Raw genomic sequence first — 21335 nt, 5'->3', positions numbered from 1 at the left:
CCTCCCTCCCTCCTTCCTTCTCTCCTCCCTTCCTTCTTTCCTTCCTCCGTCCTTCCTATCCTTCCTTCCATCTGTCCTTCCTCCCTCCCTCCTTCTTTCCTTCCTCCATCCCCCTTTCTTCTTCCTTCCTTCCTTCTTTCTTCCCTTCCTCCCTACCTCCTTCTCTCTTTCTTTCCTCCCCCCTACCTTCCATCCTTCCTTCCTTCTTTCCTCCGTCCTTCCTTCCTTTCCTTCCTCCCTCCTTCCTTCCTTCCTTCCTTCCTTCCTTTCAATGAGTGTCCTATAAAGGGTTAAAGTATTTTTGTTACTATTCCATCACAGCTCTGTTAACGCACTTACAATGGAAGTGATGGAGGACTAAATTAAAGTCTTTAAAAGTTTAATCTGAAGCTTCAGTTTTGTCCAAATGAGTCAAATCTTCATCTTCTATGTTTCAACGTTAGTGTTTTTAGCACCAAAGTATTTTTGTTACTATACTTCCACCACAGCTCTGTTTCACTGTGCATTTGGGCTCTTAAGTGTTTTAAGATAGTCTTTAAAAACTGTGAACTAGCCCTTTAATTAATTCAGAAACAGATAATATGGATGTTTCCTTCTCTGAGCTGCAGCAGAAAGACTTTAATTTAAAATCCTAATTCAGTAAAAGTAAAGAAGCTTTAACAGCTGAATATATTTAAAAGTACTGAGGTTAAAGTATTTGTTCTGTTCTGACTGACATATTCAATAAAAGTCACATTTTTTTATGACATTTTTATTAAAGCAGCTGTTTTTTTAAGGGTCAAGATAAATCTAAGGGTCATGAGATGATTGTTACTATACTTACTATATGCTAAAAAAGACTGTAAATGTGTCAGATATCACTTGATATGACTAACTCAGACCGATGAAGCTCAATAGAAGCTGATCAGAGACTTTTAAATGACTTTATTTGCACTAAATGTGGATTTTGTCAATTAAAAGCATTGTTTAACGTGCCAAAGTTCCTCTTTTTGTTACTCTACTTCCACCACAGCTCTGTTTCAGTGTCCATTTGGGCTCCGAAGTGTTTTAAGACAATCTTGAAAAAACTGTGAACTAGCCCTTTAATCAATTAAGAAACAGAAAATTCAATTTAACTGAATATGACTGATTTATTTCCAGCGTGCTCATATAAAACTTCTACTTACTAACTTCCAACTTCACCTACTAAACCTAGCACTCTCTGTGTCCCTTTAGAGGGTCCACCGACCACATGTTGAGACCCCCTCCAAATTGATAATAGCACACATGTCTAGCCGTCTGTAGAGTGTGTGTGTGTGTGTATGTGTGTGTGTGTGTGTGTGACGATAATTCCCTACTGTCAGTTGAAATCGGCAGCATACTGTCTTGCTGTCGGGCCAAATCTGTGGGATTATCTTATTACAGCCAGTAATGCCAGAGTACAGTATGCACACACACACATACACACACACACACACACATGCATTAACACACACACACACACACATGCATTAACACACACACACGCATTGAAACAACCTCCAGAAAACGAATGCTTTGTGGTTTAAAGACGTTTTAGTAATGCTACGCTATCGGCTCTGAGTATAAATGACTAGCTAACTAACGCGGAGCTGCTTCTTCATTAAAACTGTAAAAACAGATTTGAAGAGCAGATGGAGGAGAAGAAGAACACGACGTCGGCGGGATAATGATGATAATGTCTGTGCGTTGTTACGAGTTCGTCTTTAGATTCGTCTTTCATCGTTGGGGGAAGGGAGGGGGGAGGAGGAGGGAGGGGGGAGGAGGGAGGAGGGAGGAGGGAGGAGGAGGAGGGGGTTGCAGCTGAGGTCAAAGACATAAAGAGGCATGAACAGATGGATTACATTGTCAGGATTACAACGCAAACACACCAGCTGCTAAATATAGAGTTTACACCTACATACACTTCTATGCCAAGCTTTAGCATAGCATGATATTAAACCCTAATAATGCCACGTGAATCAGATTTAATACAGGAGTTTTACACAGCGCTACATCACCAAGGCAGTGCTGAATTACTAAATAATCGTGTAGTGTATTTTATTATATTAATTCCTGTTGAAAATGTGTGATACAGCAGGTATAACGCTCATTTATATAAGGACTTTAACCCTTTATAAGTGCTTTTTCCTTCCTCTTTGAGGGTTCTAGAACCTGATGATGTCATAAGGTGCATTTCCCAACAATGTAACAATCTCTGCATTCTGCGATGATGTCATAAATTATTACATCATTGGGATAACCTTATTTTTGCAGAACCTAATAATGTAATAATTTCCTAATAATTTAATAAAAAGAAGTCTCATAACTCAATAATAAATATAATAATGTTTATTATTATTATTCGTACGTGACCCAGAATGTACAAAAAATAGAAATGAGTGCAGCTCTTACACAAAATTACACACAAAATGATGTATAGAGACTAATTAAGAGGGGATACTGAGAAAAAAGTCTGAATATGAACAGTATGGAAGGGTTGAAAAGAAAATGCTATGACAAATAAACTGCATAAACTTCCAGATGTATCAAATATAATACAAATATATACTCATATATGCAAAGTGTTACTTAATTAATGTTTAAATTACTTGTCAGAAGCTCCAATAAACACAGTTTCTGGCAATTATTTGATGATTCCCTCCTGTAGTCCTCGAGTCAAGGAAGGAAGGGAGACAGGAAGGAAAGATGGAAGGAAGGAAGGAAAGAAGGGAGGAAAGATGGAAGGAAGGAAGGAAGGAATTCTGAAAGGGAGGAAGAAGGAAGGAAGGAAGGAAGGAAGGAAGGTAGGAGGGAGGGAGGAAAGAAGGAAGGGAAGGAAGGAGGGAGGAAGGAAGATACAGTAGGAGGGAGGGAGGAAAGAAGGAACAAGGGGGGGGGGAGGAAAAGAGGTAGGGAGGAAGGAAAGAAGGAAGGGAGGAAGGTAGGAGGGAGGACAGAAAGAGAGAAAGAGGGAGGGAAGAAAGAAGGAAGGGAGGAAGGAGCAAGGAAAGGAAGGAGGGAGGAAGGGCGATGGAGGAAGGAAAGAAGGATGGGAGGAAAGAGAGGAGAGAGGAAGGACAGATGGAATGAAGGAAGGAAGGAAAGAAGTACCAAAGGAAGGTGTGAGGGCAGTGAGTGTTGGTGACATTCAGGCTCCAGCTGCTATCATTAGATCACAGTAATGATCAGATGGAGGATTCAGGGTCAAGTGTAAAAGACATTTTTAAGCACAGACAGATAATATGTCAGGCTTTTTAATATGAACTGCTCCGTCCTGCTGAGCGTGTTATCATAATACATTACAGATAGCCTATCTTTTTAAAGTAGGGTCCATTCATGTGGTGTTAGACATGGGGGGGGCAAAAAATGATCATTAAGTACCATGCTGCTCTTAACTTAATGTGTCTGCACATATAGTGTGTATGTAGCGACCACACAAAGCAGCTTAGTGACGCTATATATTCTGCCTCCGAGCCCCAGAAAGGAAGGAAGGAAAGGAGGGAAGAAGGAAGGAAAGGAGGGAGGAAGGAAGGGAAGGAAGGAGGGAGGAAGAAGGAAGGAAAGGAGGGAAGAAGGAAGGAAAGGAGGGAGGAAGGAAGGGAAGGAAGGAGGGAGGAAGGAAGGAACAGTCAAAACAAAATGATCATTAAGTACCATGCTGCTCTTAACTTAATGTGTCTGCACATATAGTGTGTATGTAGCGACCACACAAAGCAGCTTAGTGACGCTACAGTATATATTCTGCCTCCGAGCCCCAGAAACCAAGCAGAAATCCTGCACTAGATTATCTGATCCCAGGTCTGCTGTATGTCTGTGATTTATGCATGGTTTAAAATACGTGAAAAGGCTCAATTCTGACTGAAAACTGCACTTTTTAATGTTTACTACTGTGCAATATTAGTACTGATAATACTACTGATTTCTGTTCAACTGTGCAGTATGTATGCAGTAGCTGTAGCGGCTTTCCAGTACAAAAAGTGTCTGGTGAGGCAGAATAGGTCTTGTATTTGTATGACACGCTGCTGCTGTTCCAGAGAAGCACACTGAGTCCAAAAAGAAGTTTCTGAGATTTTAATGAATTAATGAATGAATGAATACTACAGCAGCTTTACACGCGCCCATAGGATGTTATATGTACACTTGGCGATCGTGTATCAAAGCACCAAAAACAATAATGAAATGCGGTCAACAAAAATTACGGCTACCTAGACTCGCCTCCTTCCCAGTGCAGGTACAGTAGGCTACAGTACGGTGCAGTACAGTGCCCACGTGACCTCAAACACTGCATATCACCATGGCAACAAGACAAAACTAATTAAACACAGAATAACTAATAAGCAAATCAATTGGCTCCTACAGTAGCTTTGTTGTTTTAGCAAAGGAAAATGTACACACAATTTAACATTAATTAGTAATTATTTAAGGTAATAATAATAATTAAGGTTTCATTGCATTTAAGGTTTAAGAGATCCAGGTTCATGTTATGGCTCAAGCCTATAGAAGTTGTTTTTTTCTGATTTTTATCTATTTTTTTTTAATGCTGCAAACACACTTCTTGTATTTTCTGGTTGTATTCTAATAAATAATTATAGTTTAGTCATTATAACACAGCCTTAGACTTTTGCACAGTACTGTTTATGTATATTTCTCACTTTAAATCCATGCAATAACAATATCTTACTCAGTTATATTATTACTCAACACCAATTATTACTCTTGTACATAATGTTATGATGTTTTTATTATATTTCTTAGATTATTTTATGTTTTTTCAATCAAATCAATCAGTCCATATTAATTCATATAGCTCCAAATCACAACAGAAGTCATTACATAGAGCTCAAACCCTTTCCTTATAACATAATAATAATATTATAAAATAATTACATAAGACTAATTATATAAAGAGGAATAAAATGATTGATGCTCGTTGGGTGAACACAGCAGCATGACTTTATATTGATCCAGACAGGCTGAGGTCAAATCAATAAATAAATAGCCACGAGGAGTCTTCATCATAACTCTCCATAAATAATGATTTACGTGGGGAAATATCTAATGAAGCAAAGACACTTGAGAGATTATTATTGTTTAAAGGATACAGCTGATTTATTATATTTAATTGTATTTGCACTTTCATTGTCGTCCAAAAACTATGAAATAAATGTCCTATAATCACACTGTCTCGCTCACTGCTGTTAGTTTATTTAGAAATGGCTCCAAAGACCAACTCATCTGTCTTCTCTCTCTATATTTTTCTATTTTCTCTGCCTCGCTCCTCCTCTCCTCCCTGCTGCTGTGATTGTATGTCTGTGATTTCCCAGCAGGATGTCGAGTACAAAAACAGAGACTCCACACACACAGAGGCAGTATTTATCTTTAGTAGAGCTCTGAGGTACACAATGTTTTATGTAATCTGTCCTTTATTTTAAAGATCCTGTGTCTACGAGGAGAACTTCTTTACAGAGGTATAATCCACTTAAATCTACTTTTTTTAGTGTATTATAATCGTCAAAATCAATACTGACGACGGCTTTGATAACACACTGCAATGATTCAATGTTTAGAGAAGGATTTCTGGATAAATGAAGGTTAGTTTGACCTTTAAATACTGTTCAGGGTCTCTTTTAGTCAGATATTTGATGAAGTTAACATACAAAGAAGGAAATATATTCAACACATAATTCATCCAAAGCATCACAAATATCCATTCTTCACATTTAATATCATTTGTTGAAATAGTTCCTCCTGTTCTATGAAACATTGTGGACCATTATAGTGGTTTTTATCTTATTTTTTATATCATAAAAACAAAAACAAAACCACTCTTTCTGCTCTCTGAAAGCTTAAAGGTATAGTAAACAATGCGGGGGAAAACGAGGAGAAAAGTTGTTGATATGTGACTGAAAACCAAAACAACATGGACGCGCATTGTCATGGTAACGGACGTAACCTCTCTGATAGTACAGGTGGCTAGCCAGGCTAACAGCAGACCGCTTCTCAATCTCATGTGAGATTATTGTGATAGCAAACCTGTGTTTATAAGTCTTCATGACTGTAAACACTTTGAAAGCAGTGAACAAACACCAGATACACAGCGAGCAAATACACAGCAGCTACGTTGTTGGTTACGTTAGCGGGTTGCTAACGTTAGCTGCGACGCTAACGTGCAGAGCGTCAAACAGCTGTAGTAACAACTCTGCTACTTCACAGCTAACATCACAACCACAACATCCAGACTAACTAGACAGTGAGCTGAATGACAGCAGGTAACGTTACAGTTTATGTGAAGCAGAGCTGATGTTACTCACCTGTCCGGCAGATCAGCGTCCGCCTTCACTCTCCCCTCCTCCACCGCGTCTCCGTATATCCCTCCGCCGGGTCTCAGCCGGTCCCTCCGCTGTTATAAAACCACACTGATGTGTCCGTGGATCCTTGTCTGGTCAAAGTCCTACTTTTACATTAAATGTTCTTCTAACTTTCTCCTCTCTGGATGTTTCTTGGTCACCTCTCCTTCCATCTCCACTATGTTTGTACCAGTCCTAACGGTCCTAACAGACGTTTCTCGCTCGGACTGCGTCATTACGACATGAACGCGCATGAACGCTCCCTGTCTCTGATTGGCTGGAGCATTGTTGTGTTGGCTTGTCACTGCCCGATTTCCGGTATGGTAAGTCCACTTGGACAAACTTCATTACGTTTCTTCAGTCTCTTAATTATAGTACAACCAGAACATACAAAAATGTGTATGCTGTTTTAAAAAAATTGGGAAAAATAGAAAAGACAACAGCTTCTATAGGTTCCTGCAACACCAGAACCAACTTTACCTTCTTTACTGAGCACACTGTAATTACATTTATGGATAAACATGTGATATAATGTATGATTTATAGCTGCAGACTATTCAAAATGCCACAGTGAGCGATGTAAATGTTGCAGATGCATCATTATTGTATTTACTATTCAAGAAGACATCAGAGCAGAAACACACAGATGATTATAATAATGTATTTTTTCCAGGTTTTTTATTATCAACTTCTTATTAACGTACAAAGCAAACAAGCACATTATTTCACACAATCAAAGTCTTTTTTTTAAGGACGACAACAAACAGATGTCGTGAAGTGACGAAAGACAAAACTGGAACACATTTTTTTTTCACCTCGGAAAGAGACAAACAAACAAATCACTGATACAAAAAACAAAAAAAATCCCATACTTGTTAAGTCTTTCAAACTGATGAAAAGCAAAGAAAAAAAAAGGAAAAACAAAGGCTTTTAAATTAATTACTCGACGTCTTCTGAGTAGAACATAAACAATTTAGAGGGAACAGATGTTTAATTCTTTAAACTTCTTCATCTAAATCAGAAAAATGTCTCGCCAGATAAATAAATACCGTTCCCTGCTTTCAACACTGAGGCAGATATTTTGGTGTAATGAGTTTTAAATATTATAATAATAAAAAAAACAATTAATCCTCAAAGACTGACACTTGCATTACTTGGATTTTTACACATCACACAGAGACATTTCTCAGATGTTATGGCTCTGTACTCCTGCACATTGGATTTAAAATGAAGCAGTGACTATATGGAGGTTGAAAAAAAAAGTGCTGACTCTCAGTTTTTACATTGTGAAGCTGCTCAAGTGGACTGGATGAGGAGTTTTTGGAGTTGCAGCACTTTTTTTTAATACACAGTCCCTTCTGCACGTCCAGAATGACCAGATTGAGTGTTATTTGGATTTTGGGGCCTTTCAGTGAGAATTTAACCAAGATATATAACACACTGTCGGCCTGTTGGATCACAAGAGGCGAGTAAGATCCATGTGAAGTAATTTCATCATCTGATAATGTATCTAAAGGTTTGCATTGAGTCCAACATCGACCACAAGCACTTTACATGCAGACAGTATGATAGAACCAATGCATGTCTGTTTTTTTGGATAATATCTGCACGTTAGCACAGCTGGAGAGACAACGGCAAAGACTTCCAGCAGCATCAGTGACAATAATGACTCAGAACAGTCTTTCCCAGTGTATGTACAGTTAGTTTATAGATGTACAGAAGATTATATATCGGCAAAAAGCTTCAGAAACCAGCAGGAACTGAACACATCTGTAGTCTGAGAGAGCTATTAGCGTCATCGTCACTTCAGACAATCACTGACTACAAAGATTTATAGATGTAAAGATGGATGTAGTAAGGTGTGGCGCCATCTGTTGGTTAATATTGGAGCTGCTTTGAAGCTGAGAGGTGCACCATCTTTTTTATTTGGAGTCAGGAGCTTCCAAATAAGGAGTGTGGGGTGTTGCACACTTGGGCTAACGTTAGCTACTTTAGCTAAAGTATACTAATAGGGTAGGTATCATAATCAAATAAGATTAAACTTTATAAACTCTTAGTTATAGCTTCAAAACAAGGAGTGTCGGGTGTTACCTTTCACATTCTAGAAACGCATCCCTCTATCTTGGACGCAAGCTAATGCTAGCTCACTGGGAACACACATTTGGGCTAAAGCTAGCTAATTTAGCTAACAGGGAAGGTATCATAATCAAATAACATTAAATTTAGAGAAATATTGCGACAACAGTCCAACTCAGTGTGAGTCCTGGAGCAGCAAATGAGCCAACTGTCAATCAACGCCTACTATAAGTCTGCAAATATCTTATTAATGGAGCAATAATTTCCTAAATGAATACGACAACACTTATTAGAGGACCTGAATTTAGAGATTGGGGCTAAAATGACTCATTATTATTAGAGAGAAGTTGAGGCTTTTTGTAATGAGAGTGAGTTGGAGCGTTAAACTGCCTTCACTGGCACGAAAAACATCTTTTTTTATGTATTTATATCGACTAGTTGGACCTCTTCACACATCAAAATGGGACACACGGTTAATCTGATGCAGATTTAATCACCTTTAAATAGAAACCTGAGAGTCAGCACTTTAACCCTGGCATCTTATTTTAAATCCAACGCACCGAGGTACGGAGAATAATACCACATGGGAAATAGGGACAGCGTATTAATTAATTAAACAACTTTTTCTTTTCTTTTTTCTTTTTTTCTTTTTTTAACTACAGGTGTACTGAGCTGATCCACGAGATTGGGATCAAGACCGCTCAAGGTCTTAGTGTAATAGATCATTATCGGCTCTCTTCTTCAACAACCCGATCCGTTCCTGATCCTCTAGCATATTCTACAAGACTGTCAAACACGTCTTATCTAAAACTGAGATGTATAAAAATACAAATACAGAAGCAGTATCTGGAGGAATTTAATATTTTAGAAAGGAGGGCAGATGGGTTTTTATCGTGATTTATGTGATTTCGGGCCTAAAACCTTCATCGAAAACAGCTGAAAAAAAACTTCCCCCTGAATGTTTTTATCTGATGTAGCAGATAACAGCGAGCAGACAGCAGAGAGAAGGAGAGAGTGGACTTTTTCCCTGCAGCTAAACAGGATGATGTATAGAGCGTTTAGTCCATTCAGACAAGTTACTGTCAGCACTTAACGGGCTGGAACACACACACACACACACACACACACACACACACACAAGACAGTCTATATGTTCTCACACACACACACACACACACACACACACACACACACAGAGATAAAGCTGGCTGCTCACTCTACAGGCCACTCAGAGCAATTATGGGTGCTGTCAAGTGCAAAATAGCACATATGAGACCACAGACAGGAGTAATTTATGTGGGTCAATATTGTTTTTATTGAGTGTCCATGTGGTTTAGTTTAAATTTAAAGGGTTAAAACGTGAAAATAAACGTATGAATAACTTCACACATCATTTTTTGTGGACCCAGCATCAAATTTCTGCTTTTAATCCATTTAGAGAGAATATATTAGAGGATTATGGTAAAAATGTCTAAGTGGTGTAACCATAAAAACTTTGGACCAAATAATTGAACGTTGCTTAAAAACAGTAAATAGTCAATAAAACACCATATCAACTAGTTTGGCATGATCTTACATCCTTCCTTCCTTCCTTCCTTCCTTCCTACCTAACACCATATCAACTAGTTTGGCATGATCTTACATTATAACTTTTATATTAAATCAAGCTAATGGAATACAATTGTTCTAAATATTACATTTAATCTGGTAACCATGGAGATCAGACTGCTTTCTTTCTTTCTTTCTTTCTAGGTGGATAAAATATTGAATATTTATCATTCTTTTGTGGTTACACCATTTGACATTTTCAGGAGCATTCAGTCTTACTTTTGGTTAAAAATGGTGCAAATGTCATTTCAAATTATGTAAAACCAACAAAAATACTAAAATGTACATTTTAACAAACCTGATGCTGCTTTTAAGACTCTTATTTTAACATACTCTTATTTATCTCATATCTGCATCAGTGTTTCCGTGTGATCGAGCATATTTAAAGACAAAGGAGTGAAGTAAGTTTTGTTTCTATGTGTGAAGGTGACATGAAAATATGTGATGGAAACACACACTGTGGGTTTGTTCAGCTTGGTTTCTGTTTAAAAAAATATATCTGTCATATATCGACTATCGGTCATTTCCGTCGCCTTGCTTGTTCTTTAAACTGTACTTAAAGGCTGCAGCTGACTGTAATATGATCCTAATCCAAAAAAACATCACTGAATGTCAAATAATAACTAACAAGCCAAACAGTTTCACACCAATCAATCTCAGAAAGCTTTGACTGTTTTGGAGTTTTTCCCCTCGTCTCCTTCCTCTTTAGAAGCAGTTGAAGCTTTGCCAGAAACCTCCACTCTGTTTCTACTCCAGTAAATCTATCAGAATTAAATATATTCCACATTTTAACTCATCCTTGCATCCTTAAACTGCAAAATCTTTAAACGCAGGCACCAAAACAAAGTAAAACTAAAAGTAGAGCTTGGTAACGTTTATTAAATGATGATACCAGTACCAATAAAAGTACCTTTAAAGTGACACCAATAGATTTATTATAATATAATTTAATTTAATTTAATGGTTCAAATTGGGGTCGGAAGCAGCTGAAAACTTACGACAAACCTCCAAAAAAAAAAAAAAAAAAGACAAATTAAGAGAAAAATGTATTCTCATTCACATCTCAGTGTTTGTTTTTTTGTTTTTTTAACTTTTTGATTTATAATTCACAACTTTGGTTTTTCCTCTTTACAGTTTTCGAAAAGGATCCAAAATGAAACTCACGCAACAATCTATGAAAAAAAAATACTTAAAAACAACAGAGTAGCAACAGCAGAGACGGTGGAAGTTGCTGTCATGGCAACTGTGAAAAAAAAATTTGACGAGACAAGATCCGAAAAAAAAACACACACACAAAAAAAAAAAAACACAATATACTTAAAAACAACAGAGTAGCAACAGCAGAGACGGTAGACGATGGGAGTTGCTGTCATGGCAACCGTGAAGAAAAAAAAAAAAAAAAAAAAAACACGAAATATTTGACGAGACGAGATCCGAAAAAAAGCACACACACAAAAAACCCCCCCAAAACAACAGAGTAGCAACAGCAGAGACGGTGGGAGTTGCTGTCATGGCAACGGTGAAAAAAAATATATATATTTGACGAGACAAGATCCGAAAAAACTACAAAAAAAAAAATCACAATATGCTTAAAAGCAACAGAGTAGCAACAGCAGAGACGATGGGAGTTGCTGTCATGGCAACCGTGAAGAAAAAAAAAAAAAGAAGAAAAAACATGAAATATTTGACGAGACAAGATCCGGAAAAAAACAGTAGCAACGGCAAAAACCCACACACAAAAAAATAACAAAAAAAACAACAGAGTAGCAACAGCAGAGACGGTAGACGGTGGGAGTTGCTGTCATGGCAACCGTGAAAAAAAAAAAAAAGAAAAAAAATTTGACGAGACAAGATCCGAAAAAACCCACACACGAAAAAATAACAAAAAAAAACAGAGTAGAGACGGTAGACGGTGGGAGTTGCTGTCATGGCAACCATGGAAAAAAAAAAAAAAAAAACACGAAATATTTGACGAGACTAAATCCGAAAAAAAACCCACACACAAACCACCCCCCCCCCCCCCCCACAAAAAAAAAAAAACAGAGCAGCAACAGCAGAGACGGTAGACGGTGGGAGTTGCTGTCATGGCAACCGTGAAAAAAAAAAAAAAAAAAAAAAACACGAAATATTTGAGGAGACAAGATCCGAAAAAGAAAAAAAAAAAAAAAAGTCACATTTTCCGCATGTAAACAGTGAAAAGGCAAACGAGCCGCTTTGTGTAGCACAGAAGCTCATTAACATCAAATCTGTCAAAATATACTGTATATAATATTTATATCATTTAAATACAAACAGGCAATAAAAAGGAAAAATAAAAAGCTTCTGTGTGCCGTGTGATGGATTTCTCTCCCAGGGTTATGTACAGTCAAGGCTTACAAAGCTCATAAAGTCAGGGATTCAATCACAAACTGACACTTCTCTCTTTCTTTCTCTTTCTTTCTTTCTCTCTTTCCCTCTTTTCCTCTCCCCCCCCACCTCATGTGCATTTTTTAAAATTTCACTTCACCTCGTTATCACCACAATATGTCCCGTTTTATTTCTTCATTCGTCTCGTTGGTGTTGTTGGGTTTGTTTTTTTTTAACCAGACTCCTTGTTTTTTTTCCTTTTTCTTTTTCATCACTCCATCTTGGACATCTCAAACTTGGTCGTCATGATTTCCTGCAACAGAAAAACACAGTTAAGTTTATCTCCTTCTATCCTTCTCTCCTTCCTCAATTCTCCTTCTATCCTTCCTCATCTCTCCTTCTATCCTTCCTCATCTATCCTTCTATCCTTCCTCATCTCTCCTTCTATCCTTCCTCATCTCTCCTTCTATCCTTCTATCCTTCCTCATCTCTCCTTCTATCCTTCCTCATCTCTCCTTCTATCCTTCCTCATCTCTCCTTCTATCCTTCTCTCCTTCCTCATATCTCCATCTATCCTTCCTCATCTCTCCTCCCTCATCTCTCCTTCTATCCTTCCTCATCTATCCTTCCTCATCTCTCCTTCTATCCTTCCTCATCTCTCCTTCTATCCTTCTATCCTTCCTCATCTCTCCTTCTATCCTTCCTCAGCTCTCCTTCTATCTTTCTATCCTTCCTCATCTCTCCTTCTATCCTTCCTCATCTCTCCTTCTATCCTTCCTCATCTATCCTTCCTCATCTCTCCATCTATCCTTCCTCATCTCTCCATCTATCCTTCCTCATCTCTCCTTCTGTCCTTCCTCATCTCTCCTTCTGTCCTTCCTCATCTCTCATCCAACTTTGCTCAGAGGAGGAAAAACTAGCTACACTTCTACAATGTCATGAGAAATCTTTTATTTCTCTTCATTTCTTGTCTTTAAAACAATCAGAATGAGACTATGTTAGATAATAATTACTCTATTTAACTAGAGACTTATGTGTTCAGTCACTTAAATGTATCTTAACAATACTTACATGCTCATAAAATGACACTAAGAGTTATTAGTCGCTGTAATTAGTTCCTTAAAATACAAGAATTTGCTCTTTTCCTCTGTTTTATATCATTGTAGCATCAATATTATATATTTTTTGAATGGTTAATATAATACAAGAACAAGCAATCTGAAGCTTTTCTGACATTTTATAGACTTAACAATGAATTAAAACAAGAAAAAACAGCTTTAATGTTCATTTGAGCTGCTGAAAATTGTGTGAAATTGTCCTTTAAATCTCTTTATAGTTCAACTAAAGTAGCAGTACAAGACTTCAGAAGCCTTTGTTGGACAAATCGAGCTCAAAAACTTCTGACAGAGACAGAGAATGTACAGCGAGGAGGATTTCTTTATTCCTTTTAGCTTCTGAGTGTAAAGAAGCTATTTCCCTTTTTTAAATACTGATGAATGACATCATTAGTGGTGATGGAGGATAATAAGCAGGTTAGGATGAAGATTGTCCTTAATTTAAAACACATTACATCATCTCCCGTAAGGACTCAAAGACTAGTTAAGGCAATTATTTCCTCTTAATGTCTGAACCAGACTCATTACACTGAACCATTGAGGTGTAAAGCTGCTTCATGATTATTATTAACATTAAAACTTAGATTATTTTCATATTTCATTGATTTATTTGGTCAGAAAATGGTGAAAAATAAAGTGAATCACTGTTTTTTAAAGGTTAATATGACTTAAAGGACTATTAAGAGAAATAAAGGATATAATAATGCAACTGATTAATTATTATGTTGCTAATAATTTGATTTATTGATTGATTTTGTTGTAATGTGATGTTTAAAGTGGAGATAAATGAATCCAGAGCTGCCACTGATGATCATATGTTGCATTTATGATGATTATTTGGTGATAAATGTTGATTATTGTTTCCTAAAGACTCAGGTGTGACTTTAAATATCTAGTTTAGTTCCTGAACAACAGTCAACAACAAAATATTCAGTTTTGTATTCTCCCTCCCTCGTTCCTTCTTTCCTCCCTCCTTTCCTTCCTCCCTACCTTCTTTCCTTCCTTCCTCTTTTCTTTTCTCCCTCCCTCCTACCGTCTTTCCTCCGTCCTTCCTTCCTCCCTTCTATCATTCCTTCCATCCTTCCTCCCTTCCTTCCTCTTTTCTTTTTACCCTCCCTCCTCCCCTCCTTTCCTTCCTTCCTCCCTCCTTCCTTCCCTCCCTTTTCTTCCTTCATCTTTTCTTTTCTTCCTCCCTTCTATCATTCATTCCTTCCATCCTCCCTTCCATCTTTCCTTCCTTCCTCTTTTCTTTTTTCCCTCCCTCCTCCCCTCCTTTCCTTTCTTCCTTCCTTCCTTTTCTTCCTTCCTCCCTTCCTTCCTCTTTTATTTTCTTTTTTCCTCCCTATTTTCCTTTCCTTTCCTCCCTTCCATCTTTCTTTCTTTCTTTCTTTCTTTACCTCTTCCTTCCTTCCATCTTTCCTCCATTCCTTCCTCCCTTCCATCCTCCTTCGAGGACAACAGGAGGATTTAGATAATTTAGACTATTTTTCTTATAAAATAACTTAAAACAAAGAATCAATCATCTAAACAGTTAATTAAGTTAGTAGTGGATCATTTCCCTTCCTGTGTCCTACTTCCTTCCTTCCTCCTCCTCCTCCTCCTCCTCCTCCTCCTACACAGGAAGCAAATGTAATACTTCATATTTTCTATTGGTTTTAAAATCTCTCAGCAGCTTACATAAGGAATTGATTTTTTACATAAGAAGCACTTTGTTGATTGAAAGGTTCGGCTCAGAGATAAAAAGAGAGGGTAAATAATTTGGGAAAATGTAAAAAGAACAGAGGGAATAAACAGATAGAGTGATATTAAGCTTGTGATGTCTGATAGATTATTATGTGACCGGTTTCTAAAAGGATTTATGTTTAACTTTAGAGAAATTATCATTTTTAAAGCATCACACACACACACACACACACACACACACACACACACACACACACACCAGGTCGTCGTTGCCGCTCGCCATGACAACAGCAGAGAAGAGGATAAACAACAGTGTGATGTAACCGTGGCAACAGCTGCTTTTCTTTTCTTTTGCTAAGTGTCTGTCGCCCCCCGCTGGCCGTTAGGAGAACTACAAATATGATTAACGTGTTTCTGCTTCGGTGAGTCACAGGTGTGTGTGTGTGTGTGTGTGTGTGTGTGTGTGTGTGTGTGTGTGTGTGTGTGTGTGTGTGAGATGGATAGATTATCTGATAGCTTATCTAAATAAAGATCCTCTCTAGAGCCGCCGTTTGGTTTGTCCCTTCGGGGCTACTGTAGAAATATGATGATGCAACATGTGTACATAGATATGAAAAGGACTCATTCACAGTTCTTATTCTTATTTTCAGGTGATTACACACTGATTAAAACATGCTTATGAATATTATATTACATTTCATCTGGAGAATCATGGAGATCAGGAAACATTTACATTATTTAACCCTCCTGTTGTCCTCGAGTCAAGGAAGGAAGTTAGGAAGGGAGGAAGAAGGAAGGAAAGGAGGGAGGAAGGCAGGAAAGAAGGACAGAGGAAGGAAGGAAGGAAAGGAAAAAAGGAAGGAAGGAAGAAAGGAGGGAAGGAAAGAAGGACAGAAGGAAGGAGGGAAGGGAGGAAGGAAAGAAAGAAGGAAGAAAGGAGGGAAAGAAAGAAGGACAGAAGGAAGGAGGGAAGGGAGGAACTGTTCATCTTGCCAAATCTTATTTATGTTTTTTTATGCTCTATAGATCAAACTCTCCTTATTTATCTTCTCTTCTCTCATGTTTATATATATGTAACTAACTCCTGACCCATCTCTAATGATTTAAAATGCTTTCTGAATCCATTTAATACTTTAGCTTCATCTTTCCTCCTCTGAAATATAAACTGAGTCTAGTTTGGTCCTCTCAGAGCAGAGGAAGTTGACATTCCTGAGCACATGTGAGGAATGAAGTGAAATTGTTTCTACACGCTGGTTTGACGTGTTTCACGGAGAATTCATTTCATCTAAATAGAAACCTCTCCACATCTATATCAGCAGTCTTTAATATCAGATTAACAACTGATGCTTTCTATTTGTCTGATTTTGGTTGTTATATATGATCATTTGACCCTGAAATAAACCAATAATGTAATAATATTAATCAATACTATTTAGTCTTATTATCTGTGTGCAGTTCTGAGGAAAGTAGGACTCACCTCATCAGAGTCCAGCAGAGGTGGCAGAGCACTGTGAGGAGAGGAAAAAAAGAGGTTTCCAGCATCAAATCTGTAATAATCAGCTGTTTTCATGGTGAGAAGTGATTGATAACTTACACGTCTGCCATAGATGTTGGGATGTTCTCTTCTACCCATTTCAGATCCTCATCCTGCAAAAAACCAACAATAAAACAGAGTTAATGTGACGTGTTTTCTCTTTAAATGGATTATTAAGAGACTAAAATAAGGCAAAAGTTCATTTATCTGGTGTGTAATTCAAATAAACTGACATATAAACAAGTAGTTATATTATTTTATAGAATAAGAAAAGGAAGATAAAAAAGGATGTGAGGATGGTTTGAACTTTGTCACTCACCACTTTGTTGGCTTTGGCCGTTCCGTTGGTCTCGTTCTTCATTCCCCTCATCTTCATCCCCTCTGGAGAGACAAATGGATGAAACGATAAGGATGGATGGAAGGAGGGAGGGAGGGAGAAAGAGGGATGTACTGAACTAACATTTAGGACTTTATGTGTGACGCAAATTCCAATAAAAGCTCCTCACATGTGTTCAGTGGTTATAAGATTAAAAATAATCTAATAAATGCTCAGTTTTCCTAACAGGAAATGCAAATTTAACATAAATGACACTTTGAACTAATGATTTTGTTGCTTTTTTGTTTGTTTTTACACATAAGAGCACATTTATGTCATTCATTAAACCGTGCTGTCACTGTAAAAACTATTAAATTAAGGGGAGTTAGTTAGTTTTGACCTTGGAAACAGAAACTTAAATAGTAAAACATGTCTCAACAGGGAAGTTTGAGCTTTTTAGTCAAGCTACAGTTTACATAGATGGTAAGAAATGATGGAGGGAGGAGGTGGAGGAGAGGAAAAGAAGAGTAATTTCAGACCGAAAGCTTCGTTCATCATGGGTTCCTTCTCCTCTTCCTCGCTCTCTTCATCTATCAGAGGGCTGAAGGCGTACCTGTTGGAGGGAGAGGAAGAGGGAGGGAGGGAGAGAGAGAGAGAGAGAGAGAGAGAGAGAGAGAGAGAGAGAGAGAGAGAGAGAGAGAGAGAGAGAGAGAGAGAGAGAGAGAGAGAGAGAGAGAGAGAGAGAGAGGTTTAACTTCACCATTCACAAACAAAGAAAGTCAAACTATCAGCAGCTCCTCAGACTCTCTCTCCTCTACCTCTGGTTATTGGCCGATGGTCGCCATAGGAACATGATGACCAATAGGATGATGGAGAACAGGAAGCGCCAGAAAGCGTCATCGATCCAGATCTCCCTCCAGTCCTGCAGAGAGAGAGAGGGGACGGTTTTCATTTAATAAGAAACACATTTTTAAGGCTTTAAAACACATACGAGAAGAGAAGATGTTATTCTCTGAAATGTGACTTTAACAATAGTATTCCATTATCTTTATTTAATATAAAAGTTATAATGTAAGATCATGCCAAACTAGTTGATATGGTGTTTTATTGACTATTTACTGTTTTTAAGCTAGTTGAATTATTTGGTACAAAGTTTTTATGGTTACACCACTTAGACATTTTTACCATAATCCTCTAATATATTCTCTCTAAATGGATTAAAAGCAGAAATTTGATGCTGGGTCCACAAAAAAAGAATGTGTGCAAGTTATTCATACGTTTATTTTCACATTTTAACCCTTTAAATTTAAACTCAACCACATGGACACACAAACCACATTGACCCTTACATCAACTATGCCTCCTAAAGCAGTAAATCAGCTTTGAGAGAAACACAAAGTCTCCTAAAGATTGTTTTTTTAATGCTTGCGTCTGCAGCTAAAGCGTGATGAATGTTTTTAAGGATTAGTTTTGGCACTCGAAGCACTTAAAGTTAAAGTTTGATGAACACTGTCGTCTCATTAAAAACTAAAAAGCTAACAGAGACTTAAAGGACGAGACATTATTTAACCAAAAAACACCAATTTCCACCTAATATTGGGATGAAGCTACATGCTACATGCTATCAGCCCCATAATGTTATAAAATGACTGGTTTTTAATCCTGTGGAGTTTATCATAGTGGAAAACAACCAACAAGTTTTATGAGTTGCTCTTTAATAGTTAAACATGGAGGAGAAAAACAGGAGTGAAGTCAGTCAGGCCCCAAAAATAAATAAAACTTTAATACTGAACACAATCAAGACTCGTAGAATAACTGATAATATAATTAAAAATCTCAATAAATGAATGTAATAATGTTTATTACATTATTGGGAAATTACATTATTAGGTTCTGCAAAAATAAGGTTTAACCCAATAATGTAAAAATTACATTGTTTGTATTGCGTTATGAGGGCTATTATGACATCATCAGGTTCCATTACATGTTTTGTATCGAGTTATGAGGGCTATTATGACATCATCAGGTTCTATTAGATGTTTTGTATTGCGTTAAGAGGGTTTTTATGACATCATCAGGTTCTATTACATTTTTTTGTATTGAGTTATGAGGGCTATTATGACATCATCAGGTTCCATTAGATTTTTTTGTAGTGAGTTATGAGGGCTTTTATGACATCATCAGGTTCTACAAGGTTATAACTAAGTTTCCTCCTAAACTTATTGAGCCGAAACGACTGACTAGATAGATTTGGGATATTATCGGCCGATATTTACTTAAAAATGTAATATCGGGAAGTATTGCTATCAGGTTTTTATAACCGATGTTTGTTCTGTAGGCTTCAGTATTTCCGAGCGTGCCTGAACGCAGCATGGGACGTTTACCAGGGCGCGTGCTTGATGACGTATAACAACGACAACAATACACTAGACTTGTGGGTCGCTATGCTAACCATGACTAACAAGCTAGCTCGCCTGGCGCATGACGTTATGTCTGTGTGATTGTATTATTTGCCAAGTTACAGCCAGTTACAGTTGTCAGGCTCATTCATTGAACTTGGACTAAAAGAAGACAATGTTTATAGTTTACTACTCTGGACTGAAGCTTCTTCCTTGTTTTGATATTGTCTACCATTTGTGAAGAAGTCAAACTTGTCCTAGCTGTAATGTTGTTTGAGGCCATATTGGCACTTTTTTCCATAACTTAAGTTGAAGTAGTTCTCTTATTTTGCTCAGACAGTGTTTACATGTGGAAAGCCATGTTGCATTTATGTTTGCATCCAGTGGAGCTTCACAATAAAATCAGGCATAATGTGTTAATTCCACAATAGGAGAAATGTTATGTTGTTATAGTTCTGGTTTAAAAAGCCTGAATATATCGGTATCGGAAATTAAGAGTCGGACAATATCGGAATATCGGATATCAGCAGAAAAGCCAATATCGAGCATCCCTAGACAGATAAACCTTTTTTTTCTCTCTGTTTTTTTAAGAGATGGAGTTAAAGTGTGTCTAAGGTTTAGTTTAGCCAATAACACCAAATAAACACACAGGAATAAATCTATTAAAACAATTCAAAAGTCCACAATTATCAATTCCTACTTAATTCATAGTCAATGTAATAATGTCATGTACTTACAGATCCACATTTAGACATCCTGAAGGTCTTTGTGGTCCAAATGATGAAGATGACCGATGCTGGAAAACACATAAAAACACACACAAGCTGTAAAGACAATGTATATATAATAAATAAAAACTTTAAATACAGTTGGATGCTTTGGTGTTTTTGTACCTATGACGGCGAAGATGAGCGTGTTGGTGAAGTGTCTGTAGAGGGAAAGCTTCACCACGTTCCTCCTCAGCCTCAGCAGCTTCATCGTCTGAGCCAGACTCACGAAGATGTGACCACACACACGAGTTAAGGAACATCACAGTCTGATCACTTTAAGATTGATTACTAAACAATAAAAAGCTAAATCTGATCAATCCCTTATATAGAACTAGTTAATAATCACTGAGGTTAAAATAAAAGTTCAGTTCATGATATTAACCTTTAGTTTTCTAAGGTTTCTGCTGGATGATACAATGCAGTGTTAGGGCCAGAATAAGAAAAGGGTTTTTTTGGGGGGTTTTTTGGAAATTACGAGAATAAAGTCATAATATTAGGAGAATAAAGTCATAAAATTAGGAGAATAAAGTCGTAATTTTATGAGAACTCTTCCTTCCGTGTTAAAATGTTGAGCATCTTGTGAAGTTATATTTTGGTATCGGTTTCACAAATAAGGAAATATGTAATCTTTTGGCTCATCAGCATCAAATTATTATCAGTATCAGGACCTTGAGTCTGTTTAGAAGAAAGAACCACACGGACTTGGAAGAAATTACTTATTTTGTGGAAGAGGAGCTGTCTGGTAGCGGTCGACTGCGAGGCTATCGCTGGTTACGACTTTATAATCGTAATTTCCAAAATTATATTTATTTATTTATTATTTCCCCCTCTTAGTAATGGCTCTAATACTCCATCGTAGGATGATGACGATACATTCAGGCAAACGAAAGCAGGAAAAATTAAAAATTAAAAAGTGGGGAGAGAGAGGAAACTACTTCAACTTCAACTACAACTTCATTGTACTAAAAAGGGGGGAAGAGGGAAGGAGGGAGGTGCAGTAGTGGATATCCACCAGCAGAGGGTAGAGTCGAGTACAGCCAGAGGGATAGCAGCCAGGAGAACTACGTCATCTTCAGCCTAGAAAAGAAATAAAAGAGGAAGAGGAAGTGGAAGAGGAAGAGAGTGGGAAGTGAAATGAGAA

General features: G+C 37.4%; 1 protein-coding gene across 1 annotated transcript in view; it reads right to left on the bottom strand.

Moving 5' to 3' along the window:
• Nucleotides 1–12625: 12625 nt before the first annotated feature.
• LOC128361021 (transmembrane protein 87A-like) overlaps nucleotides 12626–21335 on the bottom strand; it is a 15014-nt gene continuing 6304 nt past the window's right edge. The window contains exons 6-14 of the mRNA XM_053321594.1: nucleotides 21203–21271; nucleotides 20318–20426; nucleotides 20162–20220; nucleotides 17844–17947; nucleotides 17565–17638; nucleotides 17029–17090; nucleotides 16770–16822; nucleotides 16653–16683; nucleotides 12626–12690 (exon numbers count right to left, since the gene is read on the bottom strand). Coding sequence (XP_053177569.1) covers nucleotides 12649–12690; nucleotides 16653–16683; nucleotides 16770–16822; nucleotides 17029–17090; nucleotides 17565–17638; nucleotides 17844–17947; nucleotides 20162–20220; nucleotides 20318–20426; nucleotides 21203–21271 — 603 coding nt within the window. The 3' untranslated portion in view covers nucleotides 12626–12648. The remainder of the gene's footprint in view (nucleotides 12691–16652; nucleotides 16684–16769; nucleotides 16823–17028; nucleotides 17091–17564; nucleotides 17639–17843; nucleotides 17948–20161; nucleotides 20221–20317; nucleotides 20427–21202; nucleotides 21272–21335) is intronic.

Source organism: Scomber japonicus, chromosome 6 (genome assembly GCF_027409825.1).
Source record: "Scomber japonicus isolate fScoJap1 chromosome 6, fScoJap1.pri, whole genome shotgun sequence".
NCBI lineage: Eukaryota > Metazoa > Chordata > Actinopteri > Scombriformes > Scombridae > Scomber > Scomber japonicus.
Note: the sequence above shows the minus strand (reverse complement) of the source record. Positions and strands in the feature narration are given on the sequence as shown.